Here is a 22,088-nt window from a genome sequence, read left to right as displayed (position 1 = left end):
TAAATGCACGAACCGAAGCGACATGAATAACTGTCATGGCCTGCGACGTTTATGAAATAGCAGTGTAAGTAAATTTACGACGGCATGGTTCCTGCTCCTTCTGCTGCGGGCGCCAGAAGGAGCGCGTCCGCCTCCTCCTCCGTTGCAGCGATGCGCAGCCGTGCAGCCGTGCAGCATGACTCACGACGGCAGGAGATGGCACGGACGTAAAACAGGGGGCGGGCTCAGGTAGGCCAAACCTGTACCGTGCCCGGCCAATGGGGGAGCCGCGTGTGACTGCTCCCTCCGATCCCCGGATTTCATTGGTCCTGCGCCGCGTCAATATGGTGTAGGCGACCAGTCGCAGCTTCGCAATTTACACCGCGGAAAGGGACGAGAATAGTAGTTGGCGGGGGGGGAGACGAAAAAAAAGAAAAAAAGATTAATCTGTCAAAGGCAAAATTTGTGTTCGAGATGAGCGCGCTCTGACGTCCGTCGGAGAGTAGACGAGGCGACGCAGGCGGGCGAGCTGCGGCGGATGCTCGGGGGATTCTGGCGAGCGGAGCAGGTGGCGCTTGTGTAATCGTCCGGAGGTCTCGTCGCTCGTCTCCGCCGCCCGATCTGCGCGCGTCGTTTCAGCACTTGGACAGCGACCGGGACCTGTCGGGCCGCCGAGGAACACCGAGGGCATCCTGAGGCGGGGTAGGGCTCACGGCGATCTGGGATTATCTCCAGTGGTCGCCGTTATTTCTACAGTGTGTCAGCCGTGCGCGTGCACGCGAACGGTGCTTGTGTGTGTGTGTGTGTGTGTGTGTTGCTCATCGTTTGGTTGAACGTCACTCGGGTTTGATTTGCGCAGCTCCGAGCGCACGGGCTCGTTCGACGTGACTGCGTGGAGCCTGCGGAGTCCCACTCACCAAATGCCCTTGAAACGGTGCGCTTCGTGCCGCTCGATGTGTGTGTGTGACTGTGTTCGTGCGTAAGAGACGTGGATAAAAAAGAAAAGATAAAGAAGTGGGGGGTTGTTGGTTGGTGGTGGTAAGCAACTGCGCAATAGTCTGTCCCTGTCTGTTCATGTCTCTCTTTTCTTCGCCCTCCTCCTCTCTCCTCTCTCCTCCACAGTCGGTCCGACCATCGCTTGGCTCGGGGCAATGCGCGGCTAGATGACTTCACTACATCAACAAGCAGCGCGGTATCCCGGACTAATATAGCAGCGGCACACCCCCCCACCCCACCCCACCCCCACCCCCCTCCTCTCTCGTCTCTCGTCTCTCTCTCTCTGTCCATTCGCTGATCCCGAGTCCCTTCCGACTAGAGGCACCATGGGAAACCGTGGCATGGAGGAGCTGATCCCGCTGGTCAACAAGCTGCAGGATGCCTTCAGCTCCATCGGCCAGGCGTGCAACCTGGACCTGCCGCAGATCGCGGTGGTCGGCGGCCAGAGCGCAGGGAAGAGCTCCGTGCTGGAGAACTTTGTGGGCAGGTAAAAATCTACCACCCCGGAAATAGGATAATCCCTTCACCCGTTAACCTTGAGGATGACATAAGAGGCCTATGTTGCCAATCGACCGTGTGCAGAGTTCAGACCATCCCACCCTGCTGCTGCTGCTGCTGCTGCTGCGACCTTCAGTTATGATCAGTGCAGTGTATATTTTATTAAAACACACAACCCTGTCTTGTGAGGAGGGAAGCAGTATTTGGGTTACAGCGGCACCTTGGGCATCTCAGACCCAATCCATTCCTTCGCAGTCCTAGAAATATATCCATCTCCTCATACAGTGTCCAGGCATCCTTTCAAACCCATGTGCCGCTATATAAATTTGTATTGTATAAAAATGCAGATTGCACAGACACAGTTACCATTTTAAAACCACATCATCCATGCAGCAGTGCTATATAGCTTCCACTCCTGAAAACACGCATGAATATTCATCTTGCCCTGGATTTTTCGGACACCTAAAACAAATAAATTATGAGCAGTGACATTTTTCTTTTAAGATCGAGGACTAATCCAAATCCCGAATACTGGAATCCTGCGGGTTGCAAAAGTTAAAAAAATTGTTCAAAAGAAGAAATGTCCCATACCCGCAGGTTCCACAATGACTCCCAAAGTGCTACTGTATGTTGGTCTTAATTCAGCAAATACGTTATTTTCTCCCGAATAATATGCTACCATATAGTTCCTTGAAGCTGTTTTGTAGCCCCACGTTTTTGAAGATGACCTTTTAAATGAGGGATTAATATAATGGCCTTCAAGTTTTCTTACAATAGAGAGGTGCAAATCGCTTAATCTCAAGATTTATGGAAAATATTTAAACTGATATTCAAGAAGATAAATTTACTCTGACATTTTCTTTGCATTTATATTGCGATTTTCTAGTCTCGATGACCGCTTCATGTGTGTCTCTGCCAGTCATCCGTTCGCACACTGATGGGGCAGTCTGGGGTTCGGCGTCTTGCCCATAGTGATGTTGTCATCAGGGTTTTCTTGAGCACTAGGCGTCAAATTCTTGACAGAATTGTTGTCGTAAACATGGATTTTTGGAAAGGTCTTTCAAAAAGATTCTTCTAAGTTGCATTATGGGAAGTGTAGGATACTGTGTTGTTTTTTTTGGATCTCAGCCTTATACAGTAGTGACTTATTGAAGTGTAACACTGAATGACAAAAATATGGTTAGATGCCAGTAGTTTGTCGGTGGGACCGACGAGTGCATTTTTTTTGTGTGCAGTTCTGACATGCACATGCACAGGTCCAGATGGATGCATTGGCTTTTTCCCGTTCTGCCCCTCATTGACTGTTGTGATGGTGAGTAATGGTCCATCTGTCAAGCACTGGCTCTGCACAGCACTGATTGCACAAAGGGTGGTCTTTTTTTTAAACTCATCCAACTTGAGGGAGCTCCACGGGTCAATATGTCTTAATGAGGGGTATCTGTGAACGCGCGCACACACACACACACACACACACACACACACACACACACACACACACACACACACACACACACACACACACACACACACACACACACACACACACACACACACACACACACACACGCGCGCGCGACGTCTGCGCGTGGTAAGCCCCAGGAAACTGTGGAGTCATCGTTTTTGAAATGAGAGAGCTCCCTGTCAGCGATGCCGCTCTTCATTTTGACCTGTTGTTTATCAGGTCACATTGTCCTGTACTGGGTTGCAGCAGCAGCAGCAGCAGCAGCTGAAAGCAAGGGGAGTTGCTGTGTTTTAAAATGGCCCCCTATTCCACTCAGAGGCTGTACAGCATGCAAGATGAATGACACTGAAGGCGTTGGCATGCCTTTGACGAGAGTATAATTATAATGTATTTGCTCCTCAAGAGTTCAAAGGAAGAAAAAAAAAAATCCAAGATGTCATTTAATATCATTATGCCAATGTGCTTTGATAAATGTTTTTACTGGCTGTGGTTTGATATAAAGCGTTGCGGTCGCCATGTCTTTCCTCAGGGACTTTCTACCCCGTGGATCCGGTATTGTTACCCGCAGGCCCCTGGTTCTGCAGCTTATCAGTGCCACTGCAGGTGGGTGCACGCACATTTTACACACCCACACATGCTGCCATGCACACACACGCACACATTCCGCCTTCTCCTTGTTCATCTTTGAAATGGCACTGTTTTATTTGTCTTTTTCCCCCCATCCTGCAGTGGCGTTATTTTCCTCTCAGATTAATGAACTGCCACCACTAATCTCAGATATATATTTATTCTACATTTTCATCCTCTCAGAATGGGCCGAGTTCCTCCACTGCAAAGGGAAGAAGTTCACAGACTTCGATGAGGTTCGCCAGGAGATCGAGGCGGAGACAGATCGTGTCACTGGGGCCAACAAAGGCATTTCTCCCGTCCCGATCAACCTGCGGGTTTACTCCCCGAACGGTGCGAAAAGCAATAACTCGTCTTCGTAGGAATGTTCTGTGTTTTTAAAAGCAAGATCATTAGAAACTAAGAATATGGTTTTGCCAGTGAGATAATTAATTCTGCTAACTGTGATGCTGAGGAATTGAACTAAATAGAAGAAGCTAAAGCGAAAAAGGCTCTGTGTTAATAAGGCTGAATCCAAATATACTATGTCCTTAGGTTTTTCTTACCTTACCATTATTAGCTTTTTAGATTTTTTTGATTTTATGGTTTAAAATTCATAGGATGTACCGAAAAGTTTATTGGAATTACATCTTAAAATGCCGAGATACAGGTGACTGCTCAGTTGACAACTAAATAACAAGGCCTAAAGTCCTCCAAAAGACAATTTCATCTTTAGTCAGTTTTCATTTATTCAAATGAAAGCTGCTCTCCCACTTTTGCCACTGGAGAAAGTGGTATTTCCGCATCAGGATTGAGATTATGGGATGGAGTTCATTTTTACTGATGAAACACACACAAAGCAGATTATAATTGTGCACAATTAAAGGTGAGCTCTCTAGTTTCGTAATAGCCAGTTTCTGTCCCAGTTTAGCTCGTGCATCATTGCTTTATATTATGATTGATTAGAGGAGGACTACATGGAGGCTAGTTGTTACCGGATATTTATACCAGCTAACATCGTGTGTACCTGCTCGCGTAGGCTATCTAACGGAACCAACTGACACAACCAGCAAGCTTACGTGTGGTTGACTCAGCTGTTTATATTTTAGGAGTAGAGGAGGTTGATAAAATGAAACACGGGAGACATATCTGACCTGACACCAGGTACACGCCTAACACTTGATTGAAATGTTACGTTTCATGATGGCGTATATTGGGATAACTGCTACAAAACATCGTCCAATATTGTTGGCTTAAGTTAACATATGTTGGTTAGTTAAGCTTTTGATATATTTTTTCAGTCATTTTAAATCACCATTAACTCTAAAGCTTTTAACTTAAACATAAAGAAAAGTCATATCTACATTTGAAGTCATCGGCTACATTTGAAAAGTCAGTCATTGCTCTTCATGTTACTCTGACTTCCTGTTTACACGGTCGATACCTTTTGATTTTAGCAACTGTTTACGCATTAGTATAACTAAGACGTTAGTTATGTTTTCATGATGCAACCTGGTAGTAAATGACCAGTTTGAAATTGGCTAGTACGCACACGCAAACTTAGTAATGGACAAATAACTTGTCCAAACCAATACTGGTTCCATGATCAGATTTAAGGCATTCAAGTTTAAAGCTGGTAGCTGGTATTTGGACATTCATTTAATGCTTTTTTCCTATAACTGCATTGGACACACTGAGAAACATCGCTGGCTATTTTGTGTTTCTATTTTCTTTTCCCATCAACATCATAAACTACAAGGGACTCTGTCAGCTATAAACAGCCTCTTTGAGATCACCCCTCTGACTAGCGACAGGTCACAGAAATGCCGCACAGGTTCGTCCGGTTCTCACGTTGCATTTTCTCTGATTGTGCAGTACTGAACCTGACTCTCATCGACCTGCCGGGCATCACTAAGGTGCCGATCGGAGACCAGCCCGCCGACATCGAGCAGCAGATCAGGGAAATGATCATGCAATTCATCACCAGAGAGAGCTGCTTGATCCTGGCCGTCACTCCGGCTAACAGTGACCTGGCCAACTCTGACGCCCTGAAACTGTCGAAGGAGGTCGACCCCCAGGGTAAGGAAGGGATACTGGGAGGAATGGGCCCTGTGGTAGGGATATAGATAGTACAGTTAAGAAGAATCTAAGAAAACAAAGCAAGGGGTGGCTTCGTTGTTATTGGGCCGCCCCCAAGAAGACACCAAATCTCTATGAGCTGCAGGGATGTTGCTCAGTGTCTGACCTTGTGCACCGACCTCTCTGGATGTGGAAACAGAATTTTCCCACAAGGCCTGATTATGTGTCACATTATTATTAGATGCGGGGGGCTGAGAGAAGGGGAAGATGGAGGATGAGGGCGGCATGAATCATACGATAATATAGGAAAGGAAAGATAAGAAGAAGTAAACTTGGAAGAAAAGCGACACAAAGGGAGGGAAGTAAAGGAAGATGGGATTCTGTAAGCGGGAGAGAGGGTGAGGAAGGAGTTGAGGAATCAACTTAGTGCCAAGAGTTTGAGTGTAAAAGTGGAGAGGAGGACACAGGAGAGTGGATGAGGATGAACTAGTTTAGAAGAGAAAGAGGACGTGGACAAAGTATCCTTGTGGGAGGGATGATTTATAACAGATACGGAGCATGAGGTGGAGGAATACAGGAGGGGGCAGGGAGACAAAGGATGCCAAAGGCAAAAGATGGTTGGAAAGGATGACGTGGCAGAAGCAGAATAATATGACAAAGAATAAAAGAAAACAGAATAGCTGGATGGGAGGTTGGATTAGTGCCTAGATCCACAGTAGCCCCAAAAGTCCAACATTCAACATTCACAGTTTGATCATTTGATTAGTTGCAAATAATGTTATGTTGACTCAGTTTACAACGCACACATTGACACAGGGTAAAACTGGGACAGGGTCATACGGGCCAGTTGTCTTGGTCATACTGTTTCTCATAATCCAGTTTTTGTAGTACTGGTTGGACTGTAGGACTGTAGTGAAACTGCAATCATGGTATGTGTGGTCTGCTAAGTCAGCCGGCAAACGAAAATGACATAAAAAAACTAAATAAGGGTTAGACAGGGTTTCAGTGAAAGGGTCAGTTTGGTCCATTTACTTTAATCGAGAATACATAATAAATATTAAGTAGATCGTGATGTGCAGCGAATGTGGCAGTTTCCCGTTTGCTCAGTGTGAGATTTGTCCTTTGAAATGTCATCTGAAAAAAATGAGCCCGGAGCCCAGGAGGACCTCTTGGAATTACTCGTATGCGCTGTTCAACAGTCTGAAACCCAAAGCGTATTCAATTTACAATGAAACATAAAAGAGAAAAAGAAAGAAAACCCCCACTTACGTTTAAGTTGATTTGTACCGGGCAATCAGCAATAGTGCCTTGGAAGCCTTATATACAGTCTACGTTTGGAACGGCTAAAAAGCATGTTTCAATTTCTTCCTCATTCTTTGACTTTTTGACCACTTCTCTAGGACTGAGGACTATTGGAGTGATCACCAAACTGGATTTGATGGATGAGGGCACAGATGCCCGAGATGTGCTGGAGAACAAGCTGCTGCCACTGCGAAGAGGTGTGTGTGTGTGTGTGTGTGTGTGTGTGTGTGTGTGTGTGTGTGTGTGTGTGTGTGTGTGTGTGTGTGTGTGTGTGTGTGTGTGTGTGTGTGTGTGTGTGTGTGTGTGTGTGTGTGTGTGTGTGTGTGTGTGTGTGTGTGTGTGTGTGTGTGTGTGTTATATTATAGTGAGCCATTCATTTCCACCCGTGTTATTAACCAGAGTATCCCGGGAAGTTTCCCCCCTTTAACCCTCCTCCTCTTTGTTCTTCTGTTTATCTTTGTCATTCATTATTTCTCTCAATTTTTTCTCGGTGTTTATTCCTTCCCAGGCTACATTGGAGTGGTGAACCGCAGCCAGAAAGACATTGACGGGAGGAAAGACATCAAGGCGGCTTTGGAGGCCGAGAGGAAGTTCTTCTTGTCCCACCCAGGTTATAGGCACCTGGCTGAGAAAATGGGAACCCCACGGCTGCAGAAAGTGCTCAACCAGGTGACCATGGATTTAACCCCCTGTGCTTTCCCCCAGCGCACTTTACATAATTAATAAGAGGGCGGCCTACTTTTCAGGTTTTTTTGCTTCCATTTCACTGCGCTTCAGTGTGGGTGAAACAAGCCTGTCAGTACTGTAGGGGGAGCTCCTTATAATTTATAAATTCACTCAGGCAGGCATCCAACGTCTGCTTTGCATTGTAATTGTATGAGTGATGCCTCTTCTGAGAATTCAGTGAAATACACAGTGATTTCTGTATTGTGTAAATTACTTATCAGCAAAAATGCCAAACGCATTAACTACATATTGTGGACGTAATTTCTTTTTTCTTGCTGCCTTCGTGTCTCCATAGCAACTGACCAACCACATCCGGGACACGCTGCCAGCGTTCCGCAGCAAGCTGCAGTCCCAGCTGTTGGCTCTGGACAAGGAGGCCGAGGAATACCGGGGATACCGACCCGATGACCCGTCTCGCAAAACCAAGCAGCTGTTGCAGTCAGTACCCCATTTTTTCCCACAGCAAGATCGTTTACATTGGAATTTGCTCTCAGAAAATTGATTTTGCTTCCTTGTCAGCTTATATTTTAGATGTTAGAAGATGCTGCTAGCTTTTTTTGGTCCTTGATTGTTTTTCATTTTTTGTGTGTGTGTGTTTCAGGATGGTGCAGCAGTTCTCCGTGGACTTTGACAAGAGGATTGAGGGATCAGGGGACCAGGTGGACACAGTGGAGCTGTCTGGTGGAGCAAAGATCAACCGCATTTTCCATGAGCGTTTCCCCTTCGAACTGGTCAAGGTGATATGTTGCACATAAAAGGCGGCAACCCCCCCCCAAAAAAAATACCCCAACAAGTGAACATATCTGATGGCATCTGATGCAGTTATTTGACTAGTTAGAAGTGCAAATGGCTTTTTCTAAATCTGGCTACAGTCAGGATTAAGTCATCAGTCCAAGTCTGGACGAACTGAATTACAAGACTGAAGGACTTGCTAAGACATTTTGAAGCTATTTCCTCCGCTGACTTCTTTGTTCCTTCTCCCGACTCCTCACAAATACAATGGTCAAGATTTTTCTCTCAATAAGTTCAATGAAATCATCCAAAAATAGCGTCACTATTAGTACCAATATAGTTTTGGCACTATTTTCTCTCCCTTCCTGAACTTGTAATTAGTCTTTTTATCTCCGTCATGCTTTCTGTCGTACACATTTGACCATTTTATTTCCTGTATTCACCAGTGAACATTCCCCCCCCCTGTTCCCTCCAGATGGAGTGTGATGAAAAGGAGATGCGACGTGAGATTAGTTACGCCATCAAGAACATCCATGGTATCAGGTAGGAATGTGACTACCAGGCGTCAATCTGTGATTCTCTTTTTCCCAAATGTCCCTGCCTGTCTATTTGTTGACCATTTTCAGAAGTTTCCTTTTTAACAGACACAAAATACCACCAAATATTCTACTTAAGTGAACACCACACTTAACTGTCGGCCTGTTGTCATTTAAAAAGTTTAAATCCCTAATCCGCTGGTTGGGTGAACATCATAACAGAAAAGTTATTAAAAATACAGTTCCTTGAATTTGGTTTGCCAACAGCCCAAGAATACATGTTTTTGGTTTGGATGGGAATTTAGGGACGAGGGAGGAGCATGTCGCCTTTCCTCCTTTCTGTTTTTATGCTCAGTCCAGCCTCTCTGTGTGTGTGTGTCTATATAGATATCAGCAGCGGTTAGCCGCGGCAGACCAGGCGAAAGAGAAGCTGACATTTAAAGAAACACCACATTTTTAGCCTGAATCCCCTCCAACAATAATAACAGCTCTTTAATGGCCATTTTACCCCGTCAATAAAATGACACCTTTATCATTGCCACCACACATGGAAGCGAAACACAAATCAAAAGCGGGGCTATTTGTGGAACAAAAAGCGGTCAAGTCAATGCTTCTCATCGCCGTTGTACCTTTGACCCCTTCTCCAGGACCGGACTCTTCACCCCCGACATGGCGTTCGAGGCCATTGTGAAGAAGCAGGTCATAAAGCTGAAGGAGCCCTGTGTCAAGTGTGTGGACATGGTCATCCAGGAGCTGATTAACACCGTGCGCCAGTGCTCCAACAAGGTAAACCATTGGGGATTTATTGGACTGCGCTTGAAGGGAAGGAAAAGATGAAAAGACGGCATAATAGATGGAATAATGAAAAAAAAGAATCAATTAAAAAGGGATCTACATGAGGGGAACAAGAACAGACGGGTTCCCCGTCGAAGAGTCCCGTACTCAATTTGGTTCTGAGTTTGGTTGTAATTTATTAGTTGTTTGTGTGCGTCGAGTGATGAGCCGTGGGATGTGTTTTCAGCTGGAATGCTTTCCGATGCTGCGCGAGGAAACCGAGAGGATTGTGACCTCTCATATCCGAGACAGAGAGAGCCGGGCCAAGGACCAGGTAACACTCCTCAGCGTGTAGCTGTCTACATATACACTTGTCATTAAGGCAATGTTTGTGACACGGAGCCCACGAGTTGTCTACATACTCTAAATGGAAATTACAAACAGGGTCCAAATTATGCAAATTATCACGTCGTGACACATGCTTTGTGTGTTGTTTCAGGTCCTGCTGCTAATTGACATCCAGCTCTCTTACATCAACACAAACCACGAGGACTTCATTGGCTTTGCTAAGTAAAGACTCTCATCTGTTTGCGTGGCTCCACAATGATGCAATTTTTACACGTCAGGCTAGTGGGAAGAAATGTTTGGCAGATTTCCCCTGTCTCCCCCCTGTCGTGATTTTTTTCACCTCCCCTTCCTCCGTCTTAATCCTGTTCTCCCTGTCACCCTTTCTTACCTGCCGCCCCCGTCCGATGTGTTCTCTTGTTGTTTCTCCGCGGCAGTGCGCAGCAGAGGAGCAGTCAGTCAGTCAAGAGCCAGAGTTCGGCAGGAAATCAGGTGAGCATTTTTCCGCGTCTCGCGTGGTGTCACATACAACAGCGGGTGCACCGGGGCAAGGGAGTCCTGCACAGCTCACACAGCGAAAGGATGGTTACTGCAGAGAGAACACACGCACACACACACACACACAGATGCCTAGATGCAAGAGATCTGAGACACTCTCTTCATTTGAGTTCATCTTTTTTGCATTGCACAAATTATACGTTTCTATACATTTTATGTGCCCTGTGTTTTTTTAAATTAAATTTAATTTAGATTTGATGTTTTCAGTTGTAGTCATGCATGCTGTGTTATGTTTAGTGTGGGCACCAACTCTGTACAGTGGTTTGTTTGCTTCTCTGGTTTATGATTATTTTTTTTATCTCAGTCAAAGAGTCACTTTGGGTTCTGTTACTTTATGCCACCGTCATCACTGGTGCTGTTGTTGAGACATCTCCCTTTGTTTGAACCCCCTCCTGTGTCATCAAGGTGCCACTTTGCATTTCATCCCCATCCCTTAGTGAGAATCTCAGCTGCCCTCTTATGGGTGTCTGTTGGTGAGTATCGCTCATTGTGGGTCGTGGTTTCTTTTGCAATGTCATGTTGTGCCTGCAGTAACACCCTCTGCCCATTGTGTGGTGCTCTGCAGCGCCGCTGCATATACAGAACTTGTCATTTCCCTCGCTTTCCCACTCTGACAGGTCAAGAATGGCAAATTGGCTGTGTAGGACTTCTGCAGGGCAGAGATATTTTCCTTAAGAGAATAAAAACATGCCACCTTTCAGTGCCGCAGGGTGTCTTAAACCCCCACATTCCTTCCTGTTGCAGGCCTCCTCTCCTCCCGCATCAGGCCTGATTGTAAGAGTTTACTCTCTAACCGTTTACTCTCTTAACACCCCCTCCACCCACCAAGGCCTGCTGACTACAAGGGGTTGCCAACTGGACAAAACACAGATGGAAAATGTTCCCTTGTTTTGGCGGCTAAAAAACAGTCTCATTAACTCGAGAATCCAATGAGTTGAAAGTATGAATTTCCTTTCAGATCCTGTTAGGGATCAATCTACAAAAAAACAAAAAACAAAAAACAGAGCTCATATTTGCGTCCATGACAAAAAGGCTTTGTACTGATTTGGGTAACCTCCTTAGTGAGTCTTAGGCGGTGCAAGACTGACAGTGATCTAACCTAATAATCACCTGGCACTGTGCCCGCAGGCCTGTTTACGTCGGGCTTGCAGGGTTAATACACCTAGCACAGAAGACACACACACACACACACACTCACACACATGCCTTTTTGTGCGCTTGACGCACGTAACACAATGGTCACTTAACAAGCTAACACGGCTCTCTGCATGTGGCATCGTGAACACACTACCTGAGAATGCACTGACTCACATGCTGGGCTGTGAGCGAGTCACAGAAGACACCGTGACACACCCTAACCCTGAGCTTCACACACGGCGCGTCGCAGTCCATGCATTGATGATTTGCACAGATTGCAACATGTATTTGTTGTTTGACGAGTTTTTTTTTGTTTGTTTGTTTTTTAAATCATAATCTTCTGGAAGCTCCTGGAAACCTTTTTTTCCTTCTTTTCTCTGGGGTGATTCATTTTGATTATACTCATTTATTTATTTTTTGTGTGTTATGTCTGACTCTCTGACCTTACCCCTCGTCCGTCAGGTCATTCGCAAAGGCTGGTTGACCATCAACAACATCAGCATCATGAAGGGAGGAGCCAAAGAGTACTGGTTTGTGCTGACTGCAGAGAGCCTCTCCTGGTTCAAGGATGACGAGGTGAGTCTGAAGGGGCTATCGTCGATATTTTTATCATATGGACAACGGATCAAACGATCATGTGTGACGTGAAAGGAGGATGCTTGCGGTGATAAACCATTTAGAGAATTCACCCGACTCTGCAGGACCCCATTTTGGCAGCGTGAAGTTTTGGTTTTCCTGCTGCAACACTACTGTAGGAGGCATTTCGTTGCGGTCTTGCCCTCTTTTCCCATTTCAAGTAGTGTAATTAATATTGGAGACCTTAATCTGAAATCTTGGTACATACCAGTGTTGAAGAAATGACACAGATCTCATTCTTTTATTTTTCAAATTGCATACATTTTTATTCCCATTGCCATTGATAATGTAAAATACAGACCAACAACAGCATACTGGTTTTTGTAGTAAAAGCACATCAGCACTCTGCAATGACGGGATGCAGCAGTTGGTCCGTCCCGCTCGCCTCCTTGGTGGGCTGATGTCTATCTGCCTGTCTGTGCCTGCTGTACAGGTTGGAGGATATTCTGCACAGCAAGTGTAGATAGGCAGACACACTGCAGCTCCTCCAGCCAGTGTGGCGCAGTTTGTTCATTGGACCGGGTTTAGTCACAGAGTTCCGAGAGAGATAAGCAGAAGAGAATATATTTTTTTCTGCAAAAAGACAAAGCGATTGAGGCAAAAACACTCTGTCTTGATTATCGAGTAGATTTTCTATGTGTGGTCGCTCCTTGGGTGAGCTGAGGCCAGCTTACAGTCAGGGCCGAAAGAGTGCGTCATCTCCATGATGGAGCAGTTTACTGTAATTTACTCATGGTTCCGTCATCCACTCGTTCTTTCCATTCATCTCTCCTTTTGTCTCGGGACGTTCCCATCTTTTCTCTCTCTCTCTCTTCCCTCCCCACCTTCCTTCCACTGGGAGTTCAAGCATTCGCTTCTTCTGAGCAAAAGTCTGGCACGGTCCCAATCTTCGACCAAGCGCTCACTCTCAGACACCCGAAATATATGAATGCACACTCAGCCCTCCGACGGCACATGGGCCGCGCAGCACTGGGTCCGCACGTTGTCATTTGATACGTCCGTGCGGTAATGTAGGAAATTATAGACTCCGCTGGCTTCGCCTTGTATATTTCTGTTTTTACACTCCGTGAACTCTCGAGTCATACACGCGTGCACATGCACACGCGCACATGCACACGCGCACATGCACACGCGCACATGCACACACACACACACACACACACGTTTGCGCACACCCTCCTCCCTCTCTTGGTGTGGTTGGCAGTTACTTTGGAACTGCTCACATTCTTGGCAGGGGATTCACAAGTTTTCAATCCAAACATCAGGCTCCAATGTTTCAGTGGAGAGAAACCTCTCTATTAAATATCAATATACCCCGACCCCCACCCTGCACCCCCCCGACTCTCTCTCTCTGCGTCCTTCAGAACTTCAAATACCAGATAACACTCCATGACATCAAGTCACTGTTTTGATCTGTAATATTCCACATGCAGCAGTGAAAAAGGTTGCTTGTCCGCTGTGTGTCCTCTAATGCTTTCACCACAAACCAACACCACAATAACTTAAACTGAACTAACTAGTCAAATGTAACGCAGCACATGTCCAGCATTTATTCTTTGTTTCCTGGGGCTTTTGCTGATGTGATTCTTGCACCGTCTGCAAAGCACGTTGCCCACACAGCTTTGTGCAGTTATCAGACACTTCGGCAATCTTGTACACATCAGTGTCCTCTGCTTTTAAGGCTTCCAAAGTCCGTCTTGGCCACCTACTGAAATAACTTCACTGGAGGTGCCTGACTGCATTTTCAAACCGCACTTGATTGATTGGCCCTTTCGTTCTTTTGGCCCCTGTTTGATGCTTTGCAGCCACGTTCGCTCCTCCCCCTTCCCGTGGACCACATCTTCATCAGGGCACCAGGCTAGCAGCCTGCACACTTACTCATTCATGCCATAAATTATGTGCGTTTGCTACTTTGCGAGTGTTTGGCTTTCAATATTTTACCCTCCCGGCTCTGATTTCAGATTTTCCCACCCTGGTGTTCACAGCCATTTTGTCGTAGTTAAGTCAAAATTTGTTGCAGTTAGTGTTGAAAATGTGTTGATACATGTTTATTCCAAAAAGGAAGTGTTAGAAAGCACTTGGGACAAAAAACAGATGGATATACAGGTCAAATACAGATTATAATTAGATTAAAGATAGCAACGAGGGTGAGGAGGAAGCAACAGAGGCAAAAAAAAAAACCCCACACACATGTTGGAGACCTGAAATGCCATCAGAGAGACAGAGAGAGTGACACAGAGAGACAGACTGACAGAAGAGGGTCCATGCCCAGTCTAACCAATGTGCAGACTACTGTACACCAGTATGACAATGAACAGGTAGTCTGAACACTGGGTGGACGGAGCCGGAGTTAAGAGTCAGGCCTTGTGTGCTGTCCTCTGCCATTCCAGATGCTCGCGTCTCGGGCGTCTGTGCCCTCCCTTCGCCCCTTCTCCATTTTGGCACCGAGGATCCCCGTCTATCGAAAACCCCTCGAAATGTGCGAGGTCGCCTCGTCCGCGTTCGGCCGCCTTCCCCATCTTTTTCGGAGCACGTATTTCTTGGCTTGTTTGTTTGTTTTGCTGGATGTTGGAGCGCCGGGGTCCCCTCGCGGTCCGCTTCGGTCACGCCGGCCATGAAGAGTATCCAGCCTTGACGTGGCATATTCGCTCAGACGACCGGGACAGACTGGCTGCACGTTCAGGGAGGGGATATTACAAAAAAGAGGGAAAGAGAGAGACGACGGGGGGAGTGAGTAAGTGAGGAAGAGGGAGGAAGAGGGAGGAAGAGGGAGGGGACCTGTGTGACCATATATGGGGTGTAGTGACCCCTTGGGGAATACAACACTGAAGGGTGTGCAAGAGTTTCCCTGTCTTGTCTCCTTCTTCTCTCCTCATCTGCTTTATTCCTTACCTGCGACCATCTACCGCCGCTTTTCCGGACCATCGGACCAGATGTGGGCTTTCTTCTGCAAATCTTTTGCAAATCCACTTTCCGCGTTTCTCCTCCATGGTCTCGCCTCCTCCTCCTCCACCCGCCGTCTCTTTAACTTCTCCCTCCTTCCCTGGTTCTCTGTGAGCTGCTAAGCACTACCAGATGTTGAGTTTTAACGCCAGGCTGTCATTTAATCTCTCTCTCTCACTCCCCCCCCCCCCCCAACCCCTCCGTCTTCAAAAAAAATCAGGCAGGAAGTGGGCCCCTCTGGAATGGAAAGAAAAAATATTGAAAAAATATAGAGGGGGAGGGATAAAAGAAAAAAAAGAAAGAGAGAGTTAAGAAAGATGGAGGCTAGGTTGGACTGTAAAAACGAAGAGCAGACTTTCTTCAACCTAAGCATCCGTTGCCAGAGCCTGAAGCTATGATGATACACGTTTTATTTAGATCCCCAGGGCTTCCATTTATCTGCATTTGCCCTGTCTTTACAACAGCTAGAGAGTTTCCTCAGTCTTCACCTTCCAGCTCTCCACCGGCAAAACGCCCCATCAGGAACGACTGCGTCTTGACCCACACTGTAATGACTTCCACATGTGCTCTCCTTCTCCCTCTTTCTTTCTCTGTTTCTGCTTTGCCTCCCTCTCCACCCACTCCCCCCTGCCTCCCGCTCTCATTTCTTCCCCATTCCTCCTCCCTCCTGTCACCCCCTACTCCGCTTACCCCCGTTCTCCTTCTTTCGCAAATCCAATTTCACCTCTTCTCTTGTCCACATCACACACTGCAGTTGTTTCCACGACAAAATAACAAACAGAGACTTGTATAAGTCACGAGAGGGCCCGTCATCCGTACCTTGTGTTTTCCTCGTTCACAGGAGAAGGAGAAGAAGTACATGCTCCCCCTGGACAACCTGAAGGTCCGCGACGTGGAGAAGAGTTTCATGTCCAGCAAGCACATATTCTGCATTTTCAACACGGAGTCGAGGTCAGCTGCAAGGCCCTATCAGACCTATAACACCTTTGTAATAGTTTGAGTTGTGTCTGCAGATGAAACAAAACCTTTGTTGGCGATGGAGGGAGTTAGCGCGTTCAGGGCGTGTGTGCTTGAGCAGCGGCAGAAATGCTTCGCCATGTTCAGGCTGTACGCACACACACACACACACAGACACACACAGACACACACACACACACGCATTTCTAAAAAATCTACAGCTCAGATTTTAAAGCTAATTGTTAAAACATAATTTTAAAAATACTTCATATATTTTACAGTGAATTACTCTGCGGAATAAGAGTAACTTCAAGGTCTTGATGTTGTAGTAGTGGGTTGATGATAATGATATGAGGGGAAACCAACAGCTGACCCTGGCCCTAACAGTACTGTAACCTATCAATAGCACAGGGAGTCCGTGTAAAAATGTTTAGTGTCGTGCTTGAACTTTCAGTAATTGTTGCAGAATGTCTTGTAAAAAGTTTTATTGTAATTCAGTTTCTCCATCCCATTAAGTAACTCTTGGCTGGAAAAAGGGCCAAATAACAAAATATTTTATCTCATAGACTGTTCATTCTTCCAGATGTCACGCTTTATCTCTTTTTCTGAACACTTTTTTTGTTAAATAGATAGAAGTTTTAAATGTGTATTTGTATTTAATATAAGCTTCTTGTATAGGTCAAAGTTATTTTGTGCCGTCCAGTCATATATTCCCCCCCGTGTCCCGGTGTTCAGGAATGTGTACAAGGACAATCGCACCTTGGAGTTGGCCTGCGACGCTCAGGATGATGTGGACAGCTGGAAATCTTCTCTCCTTCGTGCTGGAGTCTATCCTGAGAAGACCATTACGGTTAGCAGACTTGTTACTCTCATTTCAAAATCTTTCCTTTTGTTCCTTCACTGTAAGTTTATTAATATTTGATTTCCCTTATACCGTGTGATCCTAACATCACCACTTATCTAGTTTTTAAACAGACCTGTAGAAAGCAACATATTTCATTTCCCCTGTTGTGAGCTTTGTTGGAAATTTCCACATATTTTACAAGGCCAGCTGGAAAAAGAAAAATCTTTTTCTCCAAAGTTTTCTTTAGATCATCCTGTATTCAAATAGTCTCTTTTTTCCTTTAAAAAAACAACACATTCTCCTTTCCCCCTCTACAGGTTGAGAGTGAGACCACCACAGCCACAGATAACTTCTCCATGGACCCTCAGCTGGAGCGTAAAGTGGAGACCATTCGTAACCTGGTGGACTCCTACATGGCTATTGTCAACAAGTGCATCCGGGACCTCATGCCGAAGACCATTATGCATCTCATGATCAGCAATGTAAGAAAACGTCACTTATTTGACTTTATTCGAGTGGAGGTGCTCCAACCATATCAATGATATTCATAACGACGTGATTATCATTGTGTAAAAAACTTGAATCATCGTCCTGCACTTCCCCTTGATGCCACTAGGTGAAGGACTTCATCAATGCAGAGCTGTTGGCCCAGCTGTACTCTGCAGGGGACCAGAATGCCCTGATGGATGAGTCCCAGGAGCAGGCCCAGAGGAGGGACGAGGTGCTGAGGACCCACCAGGCCCTGAAGGAGGCCCTGGCAATCATTGGCGACATCTCCACCTCCACCTTCACCGTCCCCATGCCTCCGCCTGTCGACACATCCTGGGTGGGAGGAACCAGCGGTGGTCGCAGGTAAAGGGGAATTTAAATGATCATGACATGACAATTTTGGTGCTGTTATAATTTCCAATGCTTCACTATTCTTAGCTGCATTACGTCCTTTCTCCTCGCCAGGTCTCCTCCAGCCAGTCCCACTGCCCCCAGGAGGATGTCTTCAGGCCAGCGCCCGGCTCCCCGAGGGGCCCCGCCACCACCAAATCGCCCAGGACCCCTGGGCCCTTTCAATAACACTGCTGACAGCCCTCAGGCTCCCAGCCGCCCGAACAGGGCACCTCCTAGCATCCCCAAGTAAATGCAGCTCTCGCATGTTACCCACTGGGAAGACACAAAGCAAGCCCTTTTGATATTTTTATGAAAGATAAGATAAGCTAATCCTTTATTTGTCCCAAGACGGGGGAATTTGGGTGTTACAGCAGCAAAGATATTAGGATATAAAAAAGAAATGTACAAAATATAAATACTATATACAGAGCAGTAACAATAATGGCACAGTTAGTAATTGCACTCATTTGAAATGAAATGAATATTGCACTTGAAGTGTTCCAGTGAATTATTGAATTACACAGTGGTTGAGTCCAGGGGAGTGTGTGTGTGTGTGTGTGTGTGTGTGTGTGTGTGTGTGTGTGTGTGTGTGTGTGTGTGTGTGTGTGTGTGTGTGTGTGTGTGTGTGTGTGTGTGTGTGTGTGTGTGTGTGTGTGTGTGTGTGTGTGTGTGTGTGTGTGTGTCATTAAATTAGGTTTGACTTGTTTTACTTGAGGAAGATGTTATGCAGGATACAATATGTGAAATAAGCTGATTCAAGGAAGAGAAATAGAATAGAATACAAACACAGCACTTGTGCAAACGTGTAACCAATGAAGATTAACCTCTTCACTTCTCTTTTTCTTCTTTCTTTTTTTCCCCCTGCTATAGCCGGCGGCCCCCTCCATCTCCTACACGACAAGCCCCACCATAATCATCCAAAGAGGGTTCCTCGCCGTCCTGCATCCACCTCACCCCTCCTCCCTTAGCCATAGTCCTGCTGTCCCCGTCCTCTCCTTAGTGCAGACACAGACGTCTTTGACCCCCTTGACCCCCCCGATTTCCTGCCAAGTGACGGTGTCCATATATCTATGTACAGTTATGGTACTTGTCTTGTGGTGTATGTATACGTGCGCTCGTTCCTCGCCTGTGGTCCAGGTTTGCTTAGCAGATCCACTACCTACCCGCCAGTCCCTGGGACCTCTCCACTCCCACCGACCCCTTCACCCGGTCAGCCACCATCCCCACTTGCTGCTTCTTCATAAAAATATGCCCAGCAGTCGTACTGCCCTACTCATTCCAAGATGCAGCATGGCACATAAGCTGCTTTTATTGCATGGGAATGTATGTGTGTGTGTGTGTGTGTGTGTGTCTGCGTGTGCGTGTGCGTGTGTGTGTGTGTAACCAGGGGAGGGATTAATTTGCCTATATGTAGGCCGAGTTTGATTTAGTATTGTATTAATTTATTGTATATTACCCCTCTACGGTAAGTGTTAATTATCAGCTTAATGTTCTCTTAGGGACAGATGTTGTATCTTAGTATGTGTGTGTGTGTGTGTGTGTGTGTGTGTGTGTGTGTGTGTGTGTGTGTGTGTGTGTGTGTGTGTGTGTGTGTGTGTGTGTGTTTGTGTGTGTGTGTGTGTGTGTGTGTGTGTGTGTGTGTGTGTGTGTGTGTGTAAGTAAGTGAGTGAGTGTTGTGCGCGAGTCATCTTGTGTGTACATGTGTGCGAGTGCGTGAGGACGTGTGTGCATGTGCTGTCCGTCTGCACGTTTGTTGGCGTTTCAGTTGTACTTGTTTTCATGGTCAAAGCTGTTAATAATGAATCATAAAAACCCCGTCCGGGGGTTAAATTTAATGTTGGACTTTTGTGAGTTGTTCCTGTGTTGTTGTAGTAGCAGCCATACACACTTAGCAAGGCTGAGGAGCACCTTCAGTATTCTCTCTCTATGGAAAAACACAGCCTCAATAATGCATTTAACCTTGTCATACAGTAGGTATCCACCTGTGCTGTATCAATGGTCAACGTGTGACCCATGCAACCGTACGCTCTGATCCAGACGCTGACTGCTGACGTTGAACTTGCCACTTCAAATTTTTAAAAAAAACAACAGCAGCTGTTGCGACCTACGTGGCAAAACACAAGATCCACCACAAATGAACAAAGAACATTCATTACAGGTTTTCCATTTAGCCTTTTTCTCAGGTCTGAAACATGCAAACTCCATGTGCATCACAAACATCCAATCTGTCTCTTTCCTCAACTTTTCTCAACACCCCCCCCCCCCCCCCCCCCCCCCACTACTCCAAAACCATCAAAGCCAGACAGTCAGTCAGTCAGTCAGCCAGCATGTGCATCAGAGCTTAAGGTGGTGTTGTCATTGTTCAAGTGCTTCTCTGTCCGGTTGTTATTGTGTATTTGGACCCAAATTGTGTTCTGATGTGTATAGGTAATGATAAGGACATACTGTACCTGTGGACTAAGACGACCTCATCCAGGATCCTACCGCTTTAATCGTTCTGTCTCTATTCACTAAATACTCTCTTTTCTCTTTAGACTGCCTTACCGGCATGAATTACAATTCTGTATTGCCAAAGCTAAATGTAGAAAGAGAATCGTGAAGTTGAAAAATAAAAAAAATAAATGATGCTCGAGACTGACACACGGTAATGGTTCCAGGTGTAGTGAGATGCAGTTGTTTAGAAGAGGGCATAATGTTAAACAGGGGAATTGCATCAGTTGTTATTTTTTGTGTCTCTGTATCGCTCCTCAATAAACTTCTTCCTCATAATGTCACAATTTGTTTTGAGTCCTTGTTGGTCAGGCCACTGGGATTTGCTGACGGTATTGTAAATCCATGCAGACATCTAACAGCAAAAATTGAATTTATTAGATGTATACAGAAAGACTTCCTGTGTTCTTGGTAGATATGGTGTCTGCTGGGCCCAATGACTATGGTAATCTTACAGCTATGTATGTGGTATTATTACTGCATTCAGCAGCCGATTAGTACATCATGATCAAAACAAACTTGATATTTAATCCTAAGACTACATCTTCATGCATATAACGATCGTGTCATTTTGTTTTATTCTGTAGGATTTTATCTTGACGGAAGGTGGCACTAATAAATCATTTTGAATTTACTGTAAGGCAGTGTTGTATACACAGGCCTACAACTGGTTGCCATAAAAAAACAGAGCTTTTGTATAGAACAATACACACACTGTATTATTTATATAGACACCAAAGACCTCTCCTTTCTTAAATCTTCTAATCCACTGGGATTACTCAGATATCAGAGCAAATTTTCACTGCCAGCCAACATGATGCCAACAGAGGCCAAGTTGAATTTTGTGGTTATTTCCCATTTGGCACACTGTCATTTTGTGTTTTGATCATAACCAAAGAGAAGTCATCAAATACAATGACTAGTATGACGAAAGGTGGCATGTTAGATGATGAACTAGTGTATCTGAGTCCTAAATGTCTTCAGATGTTCTCGATTGTGAGGTTACAGTAGCCGAAGTGCTGCTCTGGTGTGATCCTGCTTGCCCCCCTTTCATTCAGGCCACCAGAGTCCTGAGATGTTTTCCTTTCTTGTCCTCACAAGTTGAGTTTCAAGTCGATGGCCTAGAAAATGTTGCAGAGTTAAGTAGAGGGCTCCCTCTAGTGATATTTACATAAACGTGCATGTACTCTATTGACTTTCCTTTCTACCAACCATTGCAAGAAAGGCTGATATACACTTGACAAATAGGTGTAACGAAGGTGTTGTTTGGCACAACTCAAAACATAACATAAACATACAAATGTGTATGTATATGTACTTGTATGTGGAAGTGGCATGACACAATATGATACATTGTTTTTGAACAGGCAACATACAAGCATCAAATGACAATGACTAGTATAACTTAAGAAGGGGGACAGATGAAGAAATACAGTATACAAATATAAATAAATATATTTAACCTAGGGGTTGGCTTGCGTTTTTAGCAAACTGTTCTACACTATTCTCAGGTAAAAATTATTTTCCAAGAATAACACATTTGTTAATTGCTAACTTATATATTTCATGTTTCAAAGTCTTTCAAAAAGCATATCTCATCTTGTTA

The 22,088-nt window shown here is 45.4% G+C and overlaps 1 protein-coding gene across 2 annotated transcripts; it reads left to right on the top strand.

Annotated features, from left to right (window-relative positions):
• Positions 1-357: 357 nt before the first annotated feature.
• LOC118310731 (dynamin-3) lies at positions 358-20,769 on the top strand. Of its 2 annotated transcripts, none has more exons than XM_035633955.2 (21): positions 358-681; positions 1,102-1,462; positions 3,465-3,538; positions 3,746-3,895; positions 5,417-5,620; positions 7,021-7,119; positions 7,431-7,591; positions 7,944-8,086; positions 8,250-8,385; positions 8,856-8,923; positions 9,564-9,702; positions 9,938-10,024; positions 10,190-10,260; positions 10,473-10,527; positions 12,193-12,306; positions 16,151-16,260; positions 17,002-17,116; positions 17,428-17,592; positions 17,727-17,962; positions 18,065-18,238; positions 18,863-20,769. In XM_035633955.2, exons 2-21 carry the CDS (start codon positions 1,302-1,304, stop codon positions 18,903-18,905), a joined length of 2,505 nt encoding a protein of 834 aa, XP_035489848.1. In that variant the 5' UTR covers positions 358-681; positions 1,102-1,301; the 3' UTR covers positions 18,906-20,769. The 2 variants fall into 2 exon arrangements, with proteins under 2 accessions (XP_035489848.1, XP_035489849.1); XM_035633956.2 differs by lacking the exon at positions 358-681 and adding an exon at positions 895-913.
• Positions 20,770-22,088: the final 1,319 nt, after the last annotated feature.

Source organism: Scophthalmus maximus, chromosome 5 (genome assembly GCF_022379125.1).
Source record: "Scophthalmus maximus strain ysfricsl-2021 chromosome 5, ASM2237912v1, whole genome shotgun sequence".
In the NCBI taxonomy this organism is placed as follows: domain Eukaryota; kingdom Metazoa; phylum Chordata; class Actinopteri; order Pleuronectiformes; family Scophthalmidae; genus Scophthalmus; species Scophthalmus maximus.
The sequence above is the reverse complement of the archived record's forward strand: the minus strand, read 5'-3'. Positions and strand labels throughout refer to the sequence as shown.

Bases quoted from the DNA above. Each gene is read 5' to 3' on its own strand.
- LOC118310731 (XM_035633955.2), top strand. From the start codon at position 1,302: ATGGGAAACCGTGGCATGGAGGAGCTGATCCCGCTGGTCAACAAGCTG. The intron at 10,528-12,192 runs GTGAGCATTTTT...CTCGTCCGTCAG, and splicing joins AGAGTTCGGCAGGAAATCAG to GTCATTCGCAAAGGCTGGTT. The intron at 18,239-18,862 runs GTAAATGCAGCT...CCCCTGCTATAG, and splicing joins GCACCTCCTAGCATCCCCAA to CCGGCGGCCCCCTCCATCTC.